A 21,510-nucleotide genomic window follows, 5' to 3' on the forward strand; every position below is an offset into this window, starting at 1 on the left:
CATTTACATTTAGGATACATGTTTTAAAGGAGTTATGGAAGCTATAAGGATACTCTACGCATTACCAGGATTTCTTCTGTAATTGTCCTCAGCAGTGTTTATAGCTATATAATGTTAATAAATCATGGATTTTTATCTCCTAGGCAATGTACAGAAGCAACCGGATGAACACACCCCAAGGATCATTTAGCACCATCTCCCAAGCATTGTGTTCCCAGGGGATCACCACTGAGTATTTAACTGCCTTGCTGCCCTCTTCTCAAAGGCGAAAAGGCAACCACACCAAGGATTTTTTGACTTATAAATTAAGCAAAGAACAGATTGCTTCCAAATATGGAATTCCCACACATACCAGTGAGTACACTTCAAAATCAGCATAGTAACATCATCTCCTAACAACATTGTCTACTGTGTCTTAGCCTTTTATAATAAATGAAGTATTAATTTTTCCCCAGCGCTTATACAGTACTCCCCATACCTTAGGCATGCTTGCTCATCCGATTCATACTTCACACACCTAGGGGGTATGCATCTCCATTTTAGGGGATTTGAGGTACAGACAGACTATGTAACTGGCCAAGGTCGCCCAACTTGAAAGTATCAGAGCTATGATTTGAACTCAGCAATCTAGCCTCTTAGCCACATCACTGAGAATTTGTCGATCACAACTATACTGTCCTTGCCAGGAAACAATACAAAATTGTGCCTTAAATCTGCCTGGTCAACATTTTTCTTAACTTTTGAGAATTAGAAATTAGTCTCACACATAGAAAAACTCCGTGAATATGGCAGAACCATAAACCTTTAGTAGCACATCAACACCATTTACTTGGGATGCAAAATTCCATCAATTGAGCTCTTCCAAACAATAAAGGGATGTTTATTATAGCAATTGGATTGACTCATTTATTCATTGTTTCACTCATTCAAAATTTATTGAAGAGCCCTTATGTATCTGGTACTCCCTAGTAGCAGATTTTTGTATACAAACATATATATTTTTAAATTAAGTGTTGGTGAGGTGAATCTGTTGGAAGATATTCTGAAATGTGATTTTTTCAACCTTTCTAACTCCTCTTTCCAAAATGCCATCATTTATCATAGGCTTGCTTATTGGGTTAAACTCTCATACCTAAAAAAGATTTGTTACTACACTTTCTTACTTTGATATTAGTTGCCTCAAAACTGTTAGTAATAAAGGAAGTATAAGGCATGCATCTGTGGGCGTAATAATAATCTGTGTCAATTTACCATAAGGAAATAGATTTTAGATACACATGCTAAATGGATTTTATGTACTTTTTCCTTCCAGCACCATTTTGCTTCTCCCTTTATAAAGACATCATTAATATGCCTGCTGGACCCGTGATTTGGGCTTTCTTGAAACCTATGTTGTTGGGAAAAATTTTGTATGCACCGTATACCCCTGTCACCAAGGCAATAATGGAAAAGGTTTGACCGTTATAACTCACAGTTTCAATCTCAAGTATTAAGATGACTTTTAAAGTAGTCAACTTCCAAATCTACTAGAGCTGACTCAGATTTCTTTATATCTTACCTACTATTACCCTTGGCTTTCTGAAACTCTTAATTCTCAAATTCTGCTCTGTATATGTGTAAACAATGTAGATTGTTTGGTAGCCCTTTGAAGAGAAATGAACCAGGCTAACACTTGAGAGTGAGATTAGTTGAAGCAAGACCTCAGATTTTTCAGCTTATCTCCAAAAGCAGAAAAATTTTCTACCACTGGAGTCTAATTTTCAAACTATGTAAAAATAATGACACTAGAAAAAAATAATATTGAGCATTATATAACTAGTTTGAATAAAGACAACCCCTAAATTATATATTATTGGCTTCATCGTAGGGTGTACAATTCAACATGTTATGTTTATATAAAAGACAGGTGTGGAGAAATACATTATTAATAGTAACTATACTTATCATCTACCTAACTTAATCATAATTACATTTCTCTGCAACATTGAAAGTTGTAACTTTAATGATTTAAATTATAAACTTGATACTTTTAAAATGATAGAGTGGAAGAAAAAAATCTCTACCATTACTTGGTCACTAGACCATAGTTTAGGTGAATATAACATTATTTTAGGTCTGTATAAAAATGGACATGAGTTCATCATTGGTTTCTGGAATGACCTTTGTTTTAATTGTTTGCATTTTAATATTTAATTTGCTTAATTTACTATATGCTCCTAATGATTTTGCATAAATGAAGTCATTACCTGCTTATTTTCCAAGGGTAGTCATTTTTTGTCTTTCCTTTTTGTTTGGCTCTTACCTCCTCTTTTTCTCTTCTCTTGAGCTTATTCTTTGTTTTATGCAACATAATTTTTAGTATTCAAGGATGTGTTTTTCCATAATTTATGCAGATTTCTCTAATTCTTTATAGATCATGATAATATATATACATTCATATACAGGGTTTATTTTAAATCATTGCTTGCATTATTAAAATGAAGTTACATTATAATAGTTTTCTATGTATTACTTTACTCACACAACAATACCTTGTGGAAATTCTTCCAACTCAATTGGCATCGTTTAATTCATTCCTTTTGAAAATTCAAACTTTTTCATACCATAGAATTGACTCAGCCAATCCTCATTTGTTGGGCATTTATTTTGTTTACAGTGTTTGCTTTTATTTTTGTTTTTGTTTTTGAAAATGTAAATAATATGACAACAAATACTCTCATGTATATTAATCATACAGTGTTTTTATTCATATTGTATTTTTAATTACTGTTGTCAGATTGCTTTTCAAAAATAGCTGTAACACATCCATTTCCACCAGTAGTATATGAGAATATTCTCATATCTTTGAACTAGGATGTTTCTGTAGTAGTCAAGTTAAATGTGTCATTGGAAAAAAATGAATAACTTGAGAGAACTCCAGAAGATATGTTTTTATTTTGACTGTAAATTCACTGTGAACACTGAAGCAAATCCCAAAAATTTTCCAGAATTTTTTGAAAGTGATCTTGACCCTATAAAAGCTACATTTAAAAACTTCTGACCATGTGGGAAATTTCTCACAATATATTTTTTTACTAGCTCTACCTTTTAGAACTGTTTCTTTAAAGTTGTGTAAAAAATAACTTTAAGATACCTTTTTGGGATATCGAAGAAATAGTGATATGCCTGATCCGTCTTTGTTTCTTTGTCTTTAAGTCTAATGTAACTCTGAGGCAGCTGGCGGAATTAAGAGAGAAATCTCAAGAGTGGATGGATAACTCACCACTTTTCATGAATTCCTTCCACCTGTTAAACCAGACGATTCCCATGCTCCAGGTAGGAGACAGCTCTGTCATTCTTCATAGAAATTATAATTCTTTGAGATTTTAATCACCTTCATTATGGCAATGGGCCTATAGTAACTTGGAATCCATATCCAATAGATTAAATTGCATCTCCTCAGAGACAAAGTCTGAGACAGGGTAACAGATCTCTCAAATTCCTAATCATCCTCACCTCCTGTGGTGCATCCTCTCTGTAATTCAGAAATAAGCCATCTTACAGGTTGAATTTGAGACATAACTAGTGATGTTAATCTTGTTTTCCAAAAATGAAATGCTGTAAAAAGTACTTAAAACATGTTTACTTTATTTGTCCCTCCACTTTAAATCATTTTTTGCTATTTTACCAGAACCAGAGTTCCTAAAAATAATACTATTCTGGAAAAGAATGTTAAATTTGGAGAATTCTTTGATTGAAACATATGACACCCCAGGGTAAACATTTGACAGTACAACACAAATACAATGAGCACTGGTTAAAAAATGTAATTTGCAATTCTTGCAAAAGATGTAGGGTTTTCTGAAGATGATGAAAATCATGTGGGGCAAATGTTCCAATCACAAACAGAACTACTGAGAACTAACAATGGAGCAGCAGAGCCAGACCAGCTACCAGCCAGAGAAGAGAAAATGGCAAAGGATGCAACATAGGAACTTGAAGAGAGAATGGTTTGCATATCAAAGTATTGAGAAAGCCAAAATATATTTGTGAAAAAACAAGTCCTTAAAGCATGTTCAAGGAGTTAAACATAAAATAAAGGATTAGGTTCATAAAACTTTGTCAGAAAAATTATACCCTAAGAGGCCTTGCTTAGTTTTTATTTTTACTAACAATTAGTGAATAATTATAGTTACAATCTGGATTTTATCATAAATAATATATAAAGTTTATATAATATAAATAATAAAATACATTTCTGAAATAGATAATTTCAGAATAATAATTTAATTAATATAAGAAAAGTAAACTTTCATCAGACATCTTCCCCACAATTTACTACTAAACTTGGTTCTAATTTTAAGTATATTTATATTAAATGGACTTTTTATATAACAAAGACCACTTGAAGAGTACTTTGTTGACCTGTTTTCCTAAATGGAAGACTGCTCTTTTTTCCTTTAACTCTTTTCCTGTAGAGTAATAAAAAAACCCTACACATATCATTTCACTAAGGAAATTTGTTGGCTAAAGCAGTAATTAACAAAAGACATGATCTATGCATAATAGTTCCAAAGTGCAAACATTTGCTATGAAGAAACTCTGTGACCATATCCATAAAGGGACCATCATCTAATGGAAGCAGGTTGATTCTGTTCTAGACCAAAAATAAATCATTATTCTCAATTATTGGAAAAAAAAACTTATTTCTGCAAATGTACACAGATTCTGAAATTTAAAGCTTTTAGCATAACACCTGGCTTTGCCAATGTGGACCCTGAGGCAAATGACATAAGACACTTGATTTACATTTACGAATCTCTAAACTGAGTATATTGAATGCCATGTCACAGATTTGTGAGGATCATATATGTGAAAGCATGTAAAAATAAGGGTCACCGATCATAGGATCGATTGCAAAAGGAGGGGTGGGAGAATGGAGATATGGCTCAGCGGATCATCTCTGTACTGTAACAGAAACAGTGCTTTGTTTATTAGCAATGCTCTGATTCAGTTTTTCCAGATGCACAAATTACTTCCTGGGAAATAGTGAGACTTCGGAGTTCTTGGGTTCTCATGGTGTGTAACTGTGTGATAGCCATCCATTTACATGCTGCCACCTACCCTTAGACCCCTCAGCACCTATGGATTTAGTGAATTAGTTCAGTTGTATACATGCTCCGTTAACATATATTATTCTTACTCATTTATCTCTATGATAACAAAATGGAAGATACTGGTGAGAATGATAGAATGATGAGTAATACTGAATTGTCCTATAAAGGGAAAACCAATTTTAGTCTGGTTCCCATAAAAACGGCCATGAATTAACACATAAGATAAACATTTCTGTAATTAAGTTGAATTCTCTGCCTTCAGCTTTCCCTTTGACTCTTATTAATTTTGTGTCCTTGGGGGAACCTCAAGGTGTTATGGAAAACTATGTGAGAAAATTAAGGTAAACTCTGTTAGACATTGTACTGTACACAGTAAGATCTCGACAAGTGTTACTTAGTTGTATTTCTGCAGTGGTAGAAGCTTTGTCTCTTAATTTGGAAGAGAGCTATAAAAGTCATTATATGTTAAAGCATTTATGGTTTTTAAAAATTTTTTCAGTCTTTCCATGGATATAGAGTAACTTAAAGTTTATCATCAGTTTGTTTTTCCATGTTCACGTAATTGTGCTTTTTGCAATGATAAATGATATTATAGTAATTTACATTTGAATGTTCTGATGAGTCATTCATCCCTACTTTACAGAAAAGTAACATGAAGCTAGAAAAAGCCAAGTGCTTGCTGAGAGCCCATAGCTAGGAAGTAGTAGAACTAGGGCACCAATCAATTGTGATATGAAGTTCCATGTAGACGTCACAATTTTTAAAATAGCTTTTAAAATTTATTTCTGAGAGAGAGAGAGAAGATGAGCAGAGGAGGGATGGGGGAGGGGGACAGAGGATTGGAAACAGGCTCTGCACTTACAGCATCAAGGTCAATGTTGGTCTCAAACGCACAAACCGTGAGATCATGACTTGAGCCGAAATCGTTCAACCAACCGAGCCACCCAGGTTCCCTGTAGACCACAGTTTTTAAAAGTTGTTTCAGTTTCTTTTAGTTGAACACAATTCAACTATGAACCACTACAATGGTGTATAACGCATATCAAAAAACAAGTGATGTAATAGCCATGGGTAAAAGGACTGTTACATTGAATATAATTTCCTAATGTCGATAACTAGAGTCATATCTGGCTACTGTAGCATCCTGACATCCTGACTAATTTGTGTCTATCAGCAAGAAAATCCCAGCCTTTCTAGTCATTAATGGCCACACACTTTCTCTTTCTTTCTAAGGATTTGTATGAGGGTGTTTCAAGGTGATGCATTAATAATGCCAGGTGGTTGTTACTTTATTTCACTGTAGGTGCTGTTAGACAGATGATGATTAAACATGTTTTCTTGTATTGAAACTGATTCCCAATTATTATTTGTTAGAATACTCTAAGGAACCCCTTTGTGCAAGTTTTTGTGAAATTCTCTGTGGGACTCGATGCCGTTGAACTATTGAAACAGATCGATGAACTCGGTAAGTCCAGATTCACAAAACTTGTATTCACCAGTCATGTCAGGAATGTGAAAAGCATGGTTGCATTTGAAAACTTTTTATTTTCTTCTGCATTTGAGTTTTAGCTAGTTATTCTAAGAACAGTAAAATCCTGGACATACCTACCTGTCCTTTCCCCAGATCGTCTTATAATTACAGATAATAACAACTACTCACATACCCAGTGTCTGCAGTTAGTTTCAACAATTATATACTTCATGTATTCCTACAATCATTGGTCAGTTAGTAGGTTGCTAGAGGTAAGAGGACTTTTTTTTTCAACTTGATGAAAAGCAAGTCCTTAAGGACAAAGGAAGATGAAATATTTCCAGCTACATTTAACATTTTATCTCTGCTGGCCTCAGTATCACTTTGACTAACCCAGAATGTAACTGGAAGAAATTATTGAGTTAGCAAAAGCAAAACAAAGGCAATGAAGAGACTCAAAAGAAAATAAACTTAAATCAGTATTCAAGGTTGGATCTTCTTCTCATGGTCATTTAAAAGGAACAGCGAAAGAGGATCAAAGGAAGCTGTCTGAACTTATGCATTCCCTCTGCCACATCCCCACCTTCAACCTAAGGGATGCAAGACATCTAATTCAGTCTGTGTCTGATTCACTGTTGCTATGCAACCACAAGTATGAGGAAGGGATTGAGAGCATCTGAATTTGGCTGCAGTAGAGCAAGTGCCCCTCCTCCTTGGTGCTCCTGGACAGAAGTGACATAGTCTGTAAAATCAGTAGGGAGGAATTAGGCTCACATCTGTATTGTATATAATTGTATGCACTTTATGATAGTTGACTGAGTTTGATTAAAGAAAGATATTAGTGGATTTATTCTCTAAAAGTATCAATTGGGTAAGAAACCATTTGATCAAAATATCAGGAATATACTACAAAGTTCTATAAATTTTATCTTCCTAATATAGGACAGGAGTTCTAGAATTTAAAATGAGACTAAAATGAATGTAGCAGTAGAACTTGATGTTTGTGTAATTGTGTATGTAACTTAGTACCTGAGAGTTTATACAGTTTGAATTGGGGATGGGGCACTGACCTCATAGCTACTCTGATCCTGCCTGCCAGCATTTCTAAGGAATCCTTGGTGTTGTGTTGATTTCCAGTGGCCGCTGGAGGCCACTGTTCAACCACAGTTTTACCCCTCCCCCACCGATGTCTATATCCAGGAAACCATTTCACTTTAAATTCTAATGAGAAATGCATTTAAGACGTTGCCCTCTGTGAGAAATTAAGTCTTACGTTGGAGTATGGAAGAGTCATGCTTTGGTTCTGTGAGGAGGGATTTATGATACAGCATTCTTGGTATTCATGACGATCAAGTCAGTGAAAATTTAATTGGCCTAGTGATTTATTAACTTGCAACTTCATATTTACCCTTTGTCTCGGTTGATTTCCTCATAAAGAATCATGAAATTGAAGAGCAATTAAATCCTCTTTCTTCCAAAGTAATTACCTAAAATAAAAACTTGATCATTTTGTCTAGATTAATACAGATATCAATAGACATAACTCACATAAGGTTTTAAATCAGTTTTAGAAAGTTGTTAACTGCATGGCATAGGTTCTCACAGTCTCCTAAGAAATGATTCTGTAGCACCACTTATTAAATGATATAGTTTATTTGTTCTACACACTCTACATAGATTTTCCTATGTTTAAGTTCTTATGTTCACATTCCCTGAACAAAGTTAGTGTTTCTGTTTATCAAAACTTTTATCACTAGTTTTCTTCCTGACTACATAGGAAGATGTAGATATATATTTTTAATTATTCACCTTTAGTTATTGGTTACTTAAATTGTAGTAGAATGTACTTTTAAATTGGCTTGTACCATTCTTAGAACTTGGATCTACTCATCAGTACTAGTTCAGCATTCTCTTCAGTGAATATTTGCACAACTGGACACATTTTCCTAGGTGCTATTAGCTATTTTTATTACTAGGTATTTTTAGACCAAATTCTACAACTCCGTGTTATTCGTAATCTAGTATAATGATTATTACTTACCAAAAAAGTCAGTATTTTGTCTCAGTACTATTAGAAACTTATAATACAACATTATCATATGTGTTTTGTCTGTTTCGTTTTGCTTTTTTTTAGATATTTTAAGGCTGAAATTAGAAAACAGCATTGACCTCATTGATCATCTCAACACACTATCCTCCCTGACAGTAAATATTTCCTCCTGTGTATTATATGATCGTATTCAGGCAGCAAAAAGCATAGATGAAATGGAGAGAGAGGCCAAAAGGCTTTACAAAAGCAATGAACTCTTTGGAAGTAAGTGTCATTCTACTAGAGTTTGAGCTTCTCTTTGTACTAAAATTGGCCAAATTCTTCCCTCACCCCTTTCATCCAGAACTCAGAAAAGTAGTCTGGGGGTCACTGTCCCCTCTGATGTCCTTAGAAATGAGAATCTTTCATGTAGTAAACCAATGATATTGTCTGCAGAGACTTCAACAAATGTGTAATTTTGTTGGCGTGGTTAGAGTTAAGACTGAAATGGATTACATAGTTACAGGGTGAAGTTGAGTCCATCTTCAAAATCAGTCAAGATTATTCATCTTATTGTGTGTGTATATGTGTGTTTTAATTTTAGTAAGTGGGTTAGAGTGATCTATTTAATCTGGCCACTTAGTTTGTAATTATACTCTCAAACCCCTTCTTTGAACCTCTGAGGTTGTCACTTCCAATTAGCCATCTATCCTGTAAATTAGAAGTCTGAACTTACTGTCACATTACAAACTCAATTGCCTGTTTGGATGCCCCCTAAGTGTACCCTCCAAACAATGAATAATATCAACCATAAAATAACCTTTCTGCTATTGTTTCCTTTTTATTTTTAGGTGTTATTTTTAAGCTTCCTTCTAACAGAAGCCTGCATAGAGGCTATGACTCTGAAAATGTCTCTCTTCCTCCTGTCATAAAATACACCATCCGCATGAGTCTCAAGACCGCTCAGACCACAAGAAGCATAAGGACCAAGATTTGGGCCCCAGGCCCACACAACTCTCCATCACATAACCAGATCTATGGCAGGGCTTTTGTTTACTTACAGGATAGTATTGAGAGAGCAGTTGTTGAATTGCAGACTGGAAGGAACTCCCAGGAAATAGCAGTCCAGGTCCAAGCAATTCCATATCCCTGCTACATGAAAGACAAGTAAGTCTCTGTGGCTCTAGCCCTTTTGGATAGTCAGCCACTTTTTTGAAAATTCATTTCTACTTATTCATTTACATGTATCAAGTGAAAGAGATCTCTTTCACCACATTTTTGTCAAATGCTTGCTTCCAGGAGAGGGTCCACGGTACAGGGCACAGCCCCACTATAGCTGCTCATTGTTACCAACATGATGGTACAGTTCTTACCAAAGGATTCTAGTTTTCTTCATCATAACCCTTAGCTTCCCAAGGACTATGGTCCTTGAATTAGGAGACTTAGACTACAGACTTGAGTGTATCACTGCAAGGTTTTGATGCCACCCACTCTCTATTGTTCTTCCCTTTCTCTAGTGAAAGGAGGGGGTTAAGCAAGACAATCTTAACCTTTCTTCCAAATCTCCAATTTTATTAAAAATCTATGAGTCCATGGCCAATTTTAGGGAAAATGTTGATAGAGCCCATCACTGATTAACCCTCTAAGATAAATGTTATGCTATCTAACACTATGTTATGTTATGTACTGGCAGTCCACTTGCTAGAAATCCTTATCTAAAATGGTTTGCTAAATGAACAAAAAATATACAGATCATGTTTTAGACAATTGAATTTGGATGTTCAAGAAGTCTGCCAGTCGGGTAGCACTGGCTGGCTCCTCCATGCTGACAGTCAGCCTCATCCTCCTACATAAAAGCTTGAGGCTGAATATTACTTTAATGAAATTACACTTGTTAGCCCAGTTGCTGCACTTTATATACAATTTAGATGGTTCAGGACATTTTTCCCCCTCTATCAATGCATCTATCTACTTTGGCTGCTTCAAGAGCTGTAGATAAAATGAGGTGATACAGCCCTTTGTGCAGCAACAATCCAGGGAGACAGATGAGGCTTCCACCAGTGGGTTGTCAAGGTTAGCTGCTTATTGTGGAGGCCAGTCAGTTCTCTGCAGCCCGAACTGTGTATGAACTGCATCGGCTTACATGAATAATGAAGACCTGGGGGTTCAATTAAAAGAACATTTCTTCTTATCTATTTTACTGCTCATTTTCCCCTCTTGTAAATGTTGGTACCTAGGATCGTGGGTACATGGATTTTCTTTTTAAGAATAAAAGTAACTGTAATCTGCATTCTTCATTGGGAGTGTGGTCATACTATCTTACATATACATGTCCACTCTTTATTGCATACAAAGTGCTTTCACATACATTATTTCCTCTGTTCACCCAACAACCTCAATACTAAGGTAAATGAGATCAGGTATCATCAACCATATTTTCCTGATGAAAAAAACTGAAATCCAGAAAGCATAAGTAATGTGTCTAAAGTTGTATAGCTGGTAACTCAGTGGTCTTTCGATTAGGAGACCAGCATTTTCTTTTTTATATTAAACCAAACCTAAACCAAACGAATCTTAAAATACACCATCACTGGAAGAAACATTATAGGGAATTTGTTATTAATGAATGAGGGCCTTAGCCTAATTCTAAAGCCAGAAACACCATTAGGGCTGGACCTGAACCAAGAGAAAATTCATTCAAAAAATATTGTTTAAGTGCCTACCCCATGCCAGACAGTTTCCCAGGAACCAAAAAAAAATGGATATGGTCCCCTCTCTCACTCTTCTTCTTGCCAAAACAAACAAACAACACATACACACAGAATGAAACAAACAACAACAACAACAAAAAAAAAACACCCCTCATATCTTTGATGGTAATACACCTCTGATGCTAAAGTGATCATGAATGATGGTGATTTCATGTTCCATTAATATTTGCATTTTATATGAGGAACTTGAAGATAATCCCTTAGCCTTATAGATTAAAAGGGGAATCGCCTTGGTGTCTTTCTCTAAGTGAAAATGTCAGTGCAGCCTACTACAGAAAGTAGATCAATTTAGAGTTCCCCTCATTGAAGACTACTCATTTGCCCATAGAAAGGTGAGTAATGTCAGAGCATTATTCTCAAAGTATGGTCCCTGGACCAGCAACATCAACATTAGCTGGGAGATTGTTTAAAATGCAAATTCCTTATCCCACCCCAGATATAATAGATCAGAAGGGCGAGGCTCAGAAATCCATGGTTTAGTAAGCCCTTCAGGTGACTGTGATCCATGGTTAACTTTGAGAAACAGTGCATTAGAACTTTCTGGTATCATGGGCAGCCCACAGAGGAATATACGTGGAGCCTAATGAAGTCTTCCAGTGACTGCCTAGTTTAACACATTATCAGAAAAGACATTTCTATACTGTTTATGAAACATCTCCTGGAGCATTATTTTGAGGAATCCAACTTCTTTGTTTACGTTTTAAATTGAATGCTTTGAGTTTTATTTTATTTCGTGTTGGGGAATTTAGCTTAATAATAACTATGAGCATCCAAAGAGTAGATAAATACAGTAATTTGGGATGATATAGCTTTTAGCTAGATAAACCAATCATCATCTAATTTTAAATCTGCCTTTTAGATAAGAAGTTAGTTTAGACAGAAGGGTTTTGAGCCCTGAAATTATATCTATGTAATAATTATTTTCCTAGACAGGACATACTCAAACACACTCTCAACAATATGGTAATTTTATCCAACAATCCAGAGACTTTTTTTACTTTTGCAACATTATAGCAAGAAAATCAAGGGCTTACTGTTAAGTCAGCTTCACACTTCATAAATAAAGGAATAATATTAATGACAACTCTCAATTTCTTTTTTTTTAAAATATATTTTTATTTATTTCTAGGAGAGAGAGAGAGAGAGACAGCATGAGCAGGGGAGGGTCAGAGAGAGAGGGAGTCACAGACTCTGAAATAGGCTCCAGGCTCTGAGCTGGCAGTCAGCACAGAGCCCGACGTGGGGCTCGAACCCATGAACTGCGAGATCATGACCCAAGCGAAAGTTGGACGCTTAACCGACTAAGCCACCCAGGCGCCCCGACAACTCTCAATTTCAAAGCAAGATTATAATTTGACTGTGAAAGGGAATGTGTTTCTTATATATCACAGTCTGCACAGATGATATTTATTAGGGTCACTGAATTTTTGTGTTTTTTTTGTTTCTGTTTTTTTGCAGCTTCCTAACCAGTGTCTCTTATTCTCTTCCAATTGTGCTCATGGTTGCCTGGGTTGTATTTATAGCTGCATTTGTAAAAAAGCTTGTTTATGAGAAAGATCTCCGGCTTCATGAGGTATGTCGAGAACCTCTTCTTATTATGAATAAAATCTAGTATAATAATTACTATGATTTTCATCATGTCTATACAGAATCAGAAAGCCTGACCCATATCTCATGAATTAAAAAGAAAAACATTTTATGAATCATAAAGGCAGCTGATATGGCAATATTTTGTTTTAAAAAACTACACAGAAGTCATTTAAGAAGTGCTTCTAAAAAACAAAATATAAATTCTGAGTAAAATCTGAGTACACTTATGATCCTAAGAGTAATTTTTGCCCATGAAATTCCTATAGGAAGTTTAAATAATAACAGTAATAACTAGTAAGGCAGGAAGATTGTCGGCATGGTAACTAAATGAGTCCAAATGAATTTAGATATAGATATATAGACGTAGACACAGACATAGTCATAGACAGACAGATGGCTTGTTTCAGCTCTCAGTAAGCAAATTCTCTTTCCAGTATGCCCTGTCTTCTTCAATCATCTTCTATCTTACACTGACTCATGATTTATAGAGACTAAGAATTCCATGTTATGTTACTGACTAGGTTAATAATAAAATGATGAAAGACAAGACCTGGGATGTAAAGCATGATCTCTTCTTGAGCGTGTTGCCCATCATTATTTCCAGATCCAAAATAGCTTACTTCTTTTTAGAATTTGTGAAAAAGTGCTGTGTGATTTGGGGATTGTATTGGAATAAAAATTATTTCATCTGCATATCCTGTAATGAGTCCATCCCTACATTCAGTGAGTGAAAAGAAAGCAGGAACATCTCAAAACTGGGGCACGGTAATTATCGCAAGGCCTGGCTCACAATCTGAAATAATGAGGTTAGAGTAACTTGTTAGTCCACTTGTGCTTTTCAGACTGACTTTGCCAATGCTTCCAGGCAATTGATTATTTCTCCTTACAAGGTACAAATTACTGATTCGTGTTTTTGTTAGCTCAGCATCAGGCTTCCAGGGGTGTTCTAGAGTTTGAACCTATACTTCTTACCTTTTCTATTTGAATTCTGGTTGATCCTTACAGCTGCATTTTTTTGTATTTCAATTACAATTTGCTAAGCCTCTCATCAACTGGTTTGAGCCTTGTATTCAGAACTGTGTGTGATGGTTTCTTAATTCCAATTTAGAAAGTGTGTGTGTATGTGTGTGTGTGTGTGTGTGTGTATGTGTGTGTATGTTCATTCAAGTTAGTTAACATACAGTGTAGTCTTGGCTTCAGGAGCAGAACCCAGTGATTCATCTCTTACATAGGACACCTAGTGCTCATCCCAAAAAGTGCCCTAATGCTTGTCACCCATTTGACTCATTCCCCTCATTTACCCTCTCCTCTAGCAACCCTCAAGTTTGCATTTAGGAGTCTCTTATCGTTTGTGTCCCTCTCTGTTTTTATCTTATTTTCCCTTCCCTTCCCCTATGTTCATCTGTTGAGTTTCTCAAATTCCACATATGAGTGAAATCATATGATATCTTTTTCTGACTTCTTTCACTTAGCATAATATGCTCCAGTTCCATCCACGTAGTTGCAAATGGCAAGATTTCATTCTCTTTCATTGCCAAGTAGTTTTCTATTGTGTGTGTATATATATATGTATATATATACATATATACATATGCCACATATATATGTATACACATGTGTGTGTGCCACATTTCTATTGTGTGGCATATATATATGTGCCACATCTTTATCCATTCATCAGGCAGTGAACATTTGGGCTCTTTCCATAATTTGGCTATTGTTGATAGCATTTCTATAAACATTGGGGTGCCTGTGCCCCTTCAAATGAACACTTTTATGTCCTTTGTTTTTATGTCCTTTGGGAAACTTGAATCCATGTCCTAAACCAGAATTTTCGTTGGAGCCCCTACCTTACATTTCTCTTTCAGTTTCCTGGTACTCAGAAGTGAATCTTCACAGATTAAAGGAAAACTGTAAAGTAGAAAATTGTGATAGATACTGAGTTCTTTTGTACTTCAAAATAAATACCTATCTTATAGATAGAATTTGTGGTAGAAACACAGTAGATATAAGTGTGTGTATTATATATATTATTATGTATTATGTGTATATAATTTTGTGTTCGAAGATTGTGCTTTTTTAATGTATCTATAGATGTCACCAAAAAAATCAAAGCATAATGAAGAATTCTTTCCCAATTGAAGAAAGACATAGTTTTTAATGGGAAACTGGTTTCTATTTGGTAGCTTTGTGTCTTCATTTTGCGTGCATCTACTTTCAAAATTTAACTACTTGATCTTGGGGGGTCACAGTCATACAGTGGAAGATCACTGAGCTTGGAATCAGAGAATCAGGCTTTGAGTTTTCCAGTTCTTATTTACTTGGGCCTAATCCCTTAAACTCTTAGTCTTACTATCTAGACCTAATTCAGCACATACTTCCAGAATGTGGTTCTCACACTGCCGCAATAAGAAATGCATTCACTTATCCATATTTTATCAATTCTAAGGTAACACTTTTTTTTCTTTGTATCTTAATACCTCTGAAATTGGGATGTATTTGATAGGGTAACATTGTTGAATTGGTATTGATTTTTCTTTCTTGGTGCCATATAAAAATAATGGCATGTCTTAAAATCAGTGGTGTCCAAAATTCAAAAGGAATGCCATCTATTTGTGAGATGAATTGATGGAAGAAATTGATTGAATGAGGGCCTCTTGCTCAATGCCTCCTGGTCAGCCTTCCTTGACTGCTCATGGTTCTAATCTTATGTCCTTCCTGTTTAGAGATAAAGAAGCTGATCCCAGTGAGAGGTGACTTGGTGAAAACTGCACAGCTTGTTAGTTGTCCATCTGGGACTGGAACTCAAGTTCCACATTATAGCTGCTTTCCCTCTTATCTTATTTTGGTAGTATAGACACTTAAGGACTTTTGATAATGATGATGGAAAGTCTCCTAGGTTACCAGAGATTCAAAATCATGTTTTAATATCATCATTTTAATATTCACTAAGTACTAAAGCTTTAATTCCCTATGTCCTTCTCATTCCAATTAAATAAAAAAAGGTTAAAAAGTACTTTTTTCCTTCTGTAATTGTTCTTAAATCTGGGCAAAAAAACCTAGTTAGTTGCTATTTCATTGAAGCCACTAATCCTTGACCTTGATATGATATGATACGACTCTGGTGAGTTTAACTTGTTAAAGGAATTAGTACAAATATTAATGCCCAATAAGTTTGTCGATGAGATTAAGACTAGTTTAAAAAAAAAAAAAACACAACTATTTTGAAATGCCTGCAGTTTTGTTCTGTGTTCCTTGCTTTTAAAAATTAAAATATTAAAGCTGTACAAAAACTGATTTACAGCACACAGAGAAGTACTTTTCCACCTTATTTTCTTGATTTATGGGTTAGCTTCATCTGTCTAATCCAACCTAAGTCATTTAAGGGGATTTCAGTGCTTACATTCAGCTGGAGACAAAACTTTGGAGTTGTTCATGCTCAGTTCAGATAGGTAATCTAAAATATCTGTGGTCTGGAGAGACGATACCAAGAATTATGCAAGGGGTTTTAGTACTTTGGTGCTTCGCTTTAAACAGTTTTTATGCCTTCTTCATAAACACTATCCATCACAGTAGTGGAATTTGGAACGCTTCAAGTAGTGATCACAGTACCCTTTATATCTTACTAAAAAACAATAATCCAAATATCTATTGTTAAGAAAAAAATTTTAATTGAGGTAGAAAATGTTACCATTCCTTATAAATTAGTGCTTGACATTCTTGTTGAATTGAATGAAGACTTTGCTGCCAAGTAAATATAGGAGTCTTTGCAATTTCTTTTCCTCAGAGCATTAAATGTCAATCCCTGTGCATAAGGTTCTCTTGAATGTGGCAACACATTTACCCAAAATCTTACCAAATCTCCTCTCTATTTTCTGCCATCCACTGGAGCAAACTCTGACCACTATGTACAAGGGTTTTCCTTGAGCAACAGGTTATCAAATACTGATGAATTGCTTCAGGCAGGTTTGGAAGGCTTGAGACAAGTGACTCTTTGATTGCAAAGCTGGCACCTGACATATGCCACTCTGAGGATCAACTAATGACATCCAGGAAAGCATAGCCAGACATTCTCTGTGGGCCATCCTCCATCAGCAGGTTTGGTCTTATTTATTATAACCAAGTTGGCAGTGAATCTGGATAATTTATGGATGAATTACATGCTCTCATTGCTCTTTCTCTGTATGAATAACAGCTGTTCTCCTCATGGCACAAAATCCTGAAGTTTAACATTGAAGTTTCATGCTAGAATGTTAAGTAGTGAACACTTTTGGAAGCACCTAGCTCAGTCTGTTTCAGTAGGAAGCAGTGATCACCCTCCAACTTTTACCAACTCTTGAGAATAGGAATCTGTTCTCAAATATTGAAAATTTCAAAATTACAATGATAAACACCTTTGGTCCTGGTCTTTGGGTTTGCCAGATTATCTTTTAATAAGGCTATGAGTGGAGAACTCTCTAGTTATAAAAATGTTTTATACTGCTGCTATCAATTGTTGGGAAAGGAAAACATATTTACACACACCAAAGTCAGCTTTATTTCATGTCCTAGATATTTTATATTCACTTTGTGAAATATATTGACATTGTCTCCTACTAATATACATTGCTATTGGGGAAAAATATTTCTCACATAGGTCACATGAAATTAGGTGGTGGATATCAGCTCTAGAGTAGTTGTATGGGTCCCATAACTCCCCAGTTAATTATAAACTCAGTAAAACCTCAAAATACAAATAAGAAAGGCAAATGAAAGAGCTAACATATCATAATCATAATGGAACAGGCAAGTGTCTCTGAAATGCAGTCATCAAATACATAACATAGTAATTTTCTCAAATGGGTTGGGGTACAGAGAAAATATTTCGAAAATAAAACCTCTGAGGTATTTTTTCACACCGAAATGTAATTTTGTTTTCAATGAGATACGTAGTAAATGAAGGAAACCTTCCATAGTACATCTTCGCTCCATGCTGATTTTTTTTTTTTTTTTTTTTACTTTGACCCACACTTCCATTCCTCTGGAAACATAAGTTAAATCTTTACTGCAAAGGGCAGGAGGGTCTGCGAGGAGGGAAGCAGTAAGGAGGGGGGAGGGTGAAGAAGAGGGCAAAGTTAAGAGAAAAAGTCACAGGCTTTTTTCTCAGTGGTGATTAGCTTAAGGCCCACAGCTTAGACTGTTGGCAGTCAGGTAGCTGTTTCCATGGCAACAAGTGGAGCAGCAGAGTTATCAAAATGTGATAAGTTACAAAGGCAGAAAGTAAAATTCACTATTTTGCGTGTAGAGTAAAAGATTCAGCAACATTCCTTTTTCTTTTCCTAGACAAGTTAGGTTTAAAGAAAGAGGACATTGAAAATCCTTGATTTTACCTGAAATACTAGATTATAAAGCTTTAGTGGAGCATTTCTTTTGTTCTTTTTTTAAAAAATGGACTGTTGATTCATAAGCTTAGCATTAATCATGTATTGTTAAAACTAGGAACCAGGGTATGCAGGTTCCCACAAAGTGCAACATGTCACCAAATTTGAGACAGCCAAGATCCAGGGGGCTTTAGAGCTTTCAGAATCCCTTTGAGTTAATGCTCAAACATATCATGCTCATCTGTTTTTCTACCTTGGTGGAATGCCTTGGCCTCTAGGGATGTCACTGAGTTATTAAGGAATCTAAATTGAGAGAGAATAAATCTCAAATACATGAGTTCATTTTGGGTGCATGAATGTCTTTTTGGCAGACAAAGATGACAGACCTGACCTAGACGACCAGTGATCTTAAGGATGGGGAAGCTATGCCAAAAGGCAGAAAGTCTCCCTTCAATGTTTCCATGTTTTAAATCTTAGGAATCAGGTTCATTCTATTTCTCTCAAGAGCCTGAATGCTGATTGTGCCGTCCATCCATGTTTAGATTTTTTTAATGGAGTTGTCCTATCTCAGTCCCTACACTGAATTTGAAATAAACTATGTATTTCCACCTGCTTGAAATATTCATGCCTGCACAAATATCAAATTCATGTTGTAAAATTCTGCAGAAGACACCATAAATTTTGATAATCTATTCTAAATTAATTTAATCTGGGTACATCAGTTAGATATCAGATATAAAATGAAATTGGAAAAAAAAAAGAACCTTACCATCCAAATCATCCATTATATTGGGAAACTCTGAAAGCATGTAATTTAAATTGGGCCGATATAAATGGTCATATTAATTGTACATAGCAAGCATGGAGAAATCTTTGACTTATGAAAATCATTAAGATGCCTAGTTCCATATATATGAAGAGTCTCATGGGTATTTTGGCATGGTGCACAAATAATTGCTATTTGAATGAATATCAGCTCAAAAAGTAGCTAATGCTTTTTCCTTTTCACAGTACATGAAGATGATGGGTGTGGACTCCTGCAGCCACTTTTTTGCCTGGCTTATAGAGAGTGTTGGATTTTTACTGGTTACCATCATCATCCTCATCATTATACTGAAGTTTGGCAATATTCTTCCTAAAACAAATGGGTTCATTTTGTTCCTGTATTTTTCGGACTACAGCTTCTCAGTCATTGCCATGAGCTATCTTATCAGCGTCTTCTTCAACAACACCAACATTGCAGCCCTTATTGGAAGCCTCATCTACATCATTGCCTTTTTCCCTTTTATTGTTCTGATTACAGTTGAGGATGAGTTGAGTTATGTAGTAAAAGTATTCATGGTGAGTCAACTGTCACAACTGAATGGCTAGTGTGTGATAAGAATTGGTTCTTTTTATGTTTTTAGACTCTCAAACTCCAAGTTCATTTATCTAAATTGAAAAGTTCTGTGATTGCAAAATACGCTTAACTGTTCTAATATTTATTTCTATATCATTGAGTACTGTACAAGCAGAAGACAAAATGAAACTTTCCCCCACAGTTTTTAAAACCATAGTATGTAATGCTGTTAAGAAATAATTTCTGAAGAAAGAATAATCTTTTAAAAATAATCATTTTAAAGATCATCGCAAATTCTGACTTCTTTTCTGGTCCAACTCCTTAAGTATCTTAAAGCTTTTATTACTGGAATTATTCTCATATGTGAATAATTTTCATGGTTTTTGTAACATACAATATAACTTATAGACATAAATACAAATGCACTGACAGCATATAATCAATTTTGAATTCTTCTTTGCCTTTTCAATTTAAAAGTATTGGATTAATTTAAGAATTACAATGAAATTATTAAGAATAGTTTGAAATTGGGAAAACAGAAAAATAAATCTCTTTGAGAGTCATATTGAAACTTTGGTGTTTATGGAAATAGAAAGTGTTAAATAACTTCCATTTAATATTGACTACTTTGGGTTAAAGCAACATTAAATTTGTAATTTGTTGCACTGTAAGTATTCAATCAGTTCATATTTATGTATATTGTAATTTATAGTACTTCTGTTACCTGTAATCAATGTATGAATTGAAAATATCTCCTGGCTCCTAACAGGTGATTTGGTTTCAGTCCTAACATTGCATTACCCTGTAATTACCTATTTTATAAATTTCTGAGCAACATTTACTAAGTTCAGATATATGTTTTGGATTTTTGACAAACGTTTTCCAAGTTATAATTTACCTGCTTTGTTTTCTGCTGTTCCCTCTCCTCTTTCTTCAGAGTGGTAGGCGTGCTTGGTAAAGGACCCCTGCATTTTTAAGTATGCTTAGGGAGTTAGTGTCAATTTAATCTATATAAGTACCCAAAAATTTAAGTATGTTTAGATCCCTCTTGCACAAAACTTATAAGAACTATCACTGCTGTTTCATTTCTTCACAGAGTCTGCTGTCCCCAACAGCATTCAGTTATGCAAGTCAATACATTGCAAGATATGAGGAGCAGGGCATCGGTAGGCTCACTTCCTTTAAAACTAGATTTTATCATTCACAACTGCAATACATCTCACAGAAGAATAAATACATGTGTTTACTTTTTAGGTCTTCAGTGGGAAAATATGTACAGTTCCCCGGTTCAGGATGACACCACCTCCTTTGGCTGGCTCTGCTGTCTAATCCTAGCTGACTCTTTCATTTATTTTCTTATTGCTTGGTATGTCAGGAATGTGTTTCCAGGTATGAACATACTTCCTACAGATATATTTTTATAGTTTTCATACTTATACATCAGCTAATATATATTTTCTAATATTTGATGTGCCATATATAGTCTCAAAAACAAAAAAAAAACACTACAAACTTAAATCCCAAAACTAACCAGAATTTTCCAGGATGAGATAATGTACTGGTGAATTCCTTCTCTGATGTTCCTTTAAAGGATGGAGTGAATTAAGAAGCATGGAATCCAGCCTTTCCAGATGGGCACATGAGACGGGATAAAGAAAAAACCAAGTCTCCTAACTCTAAGGAGGATTTACCAAATTCTAATGGAAAACACTAGTTGGATCTCCTATCCTAGGTCTCAAGTCGTCATCACTTTTAACATGCTTGGGAGCTTTTCCATTCAGCCTTACTGATATTTGTGCATTTCCTGGTGTTCTAGAACAAAAGAGTATTGTTCCATTTACATAAAATTCCTAT

At 35.1% G+C, this 21,510-nt stretch overlaps 1 protein-coding gene across 1 annotated transcript in view; it reads left to right on the plus strand.

The window, feature by feature from the left end:
- Positions 1-21,510, plus strand: part of ABCA12 (ATP binding cassette subfamily A member 12) — a 169,270-nt gene that overhangs the window by 100,515 nt on the left and 47,245 nt on the right. Inside the window, exons 17-26 of the mRNA XM_039233104.1 lie at positions 144-354; positions 1,313-1,452; positions 3,196-3,315; positions 6,471-6,561; positions 8,702-8,881; positions 9,448-9,763; positions 12,826-12,940; positions 19,329-19,658; positions 20,753-20,822; positions 20,911-21,045. Of these exons, the coding sequence (XP_039089035.1) occupies positions 144-354; positions 1,313-1,452; positions 3,196-3,315; positions 6,471-6,561; positions 8,702-8,881; positions 9,448-9,763; positions 12,826-12,940; positions 19,329-19,658; positions 20,753-20,822; positions 20,911-21,045 (1,708 nt within the window). The remainder of the gene's footprint in view (positions 1-143; positions 355-1,312; positions 1,453-3,195; positions 3,316-6,470; positions 6,562-8,701; positions 8,882-9,447; positions 9,764-12,825; positions 12,941-19,328; positions 19,659-20,752; positions 20,823-20,910; positions 21,046-21,510) is intronic.

The sequence above is a fragment of the Hyaena hyaena genome, unplaced genomic scaffold (assembly GCF_003009895.1).
Source record: "Hyaena hyaena isolate Hyena2069 unplaced genomic scaffold, ASM300989v1 scaffold_71, whole genome shotgun sequence".
NCBI lineage: Eukaryota > Metazoa > Chordata > Mammalia > Carnivora > Hyaenidae > Hyaena > Hyaena hyaena.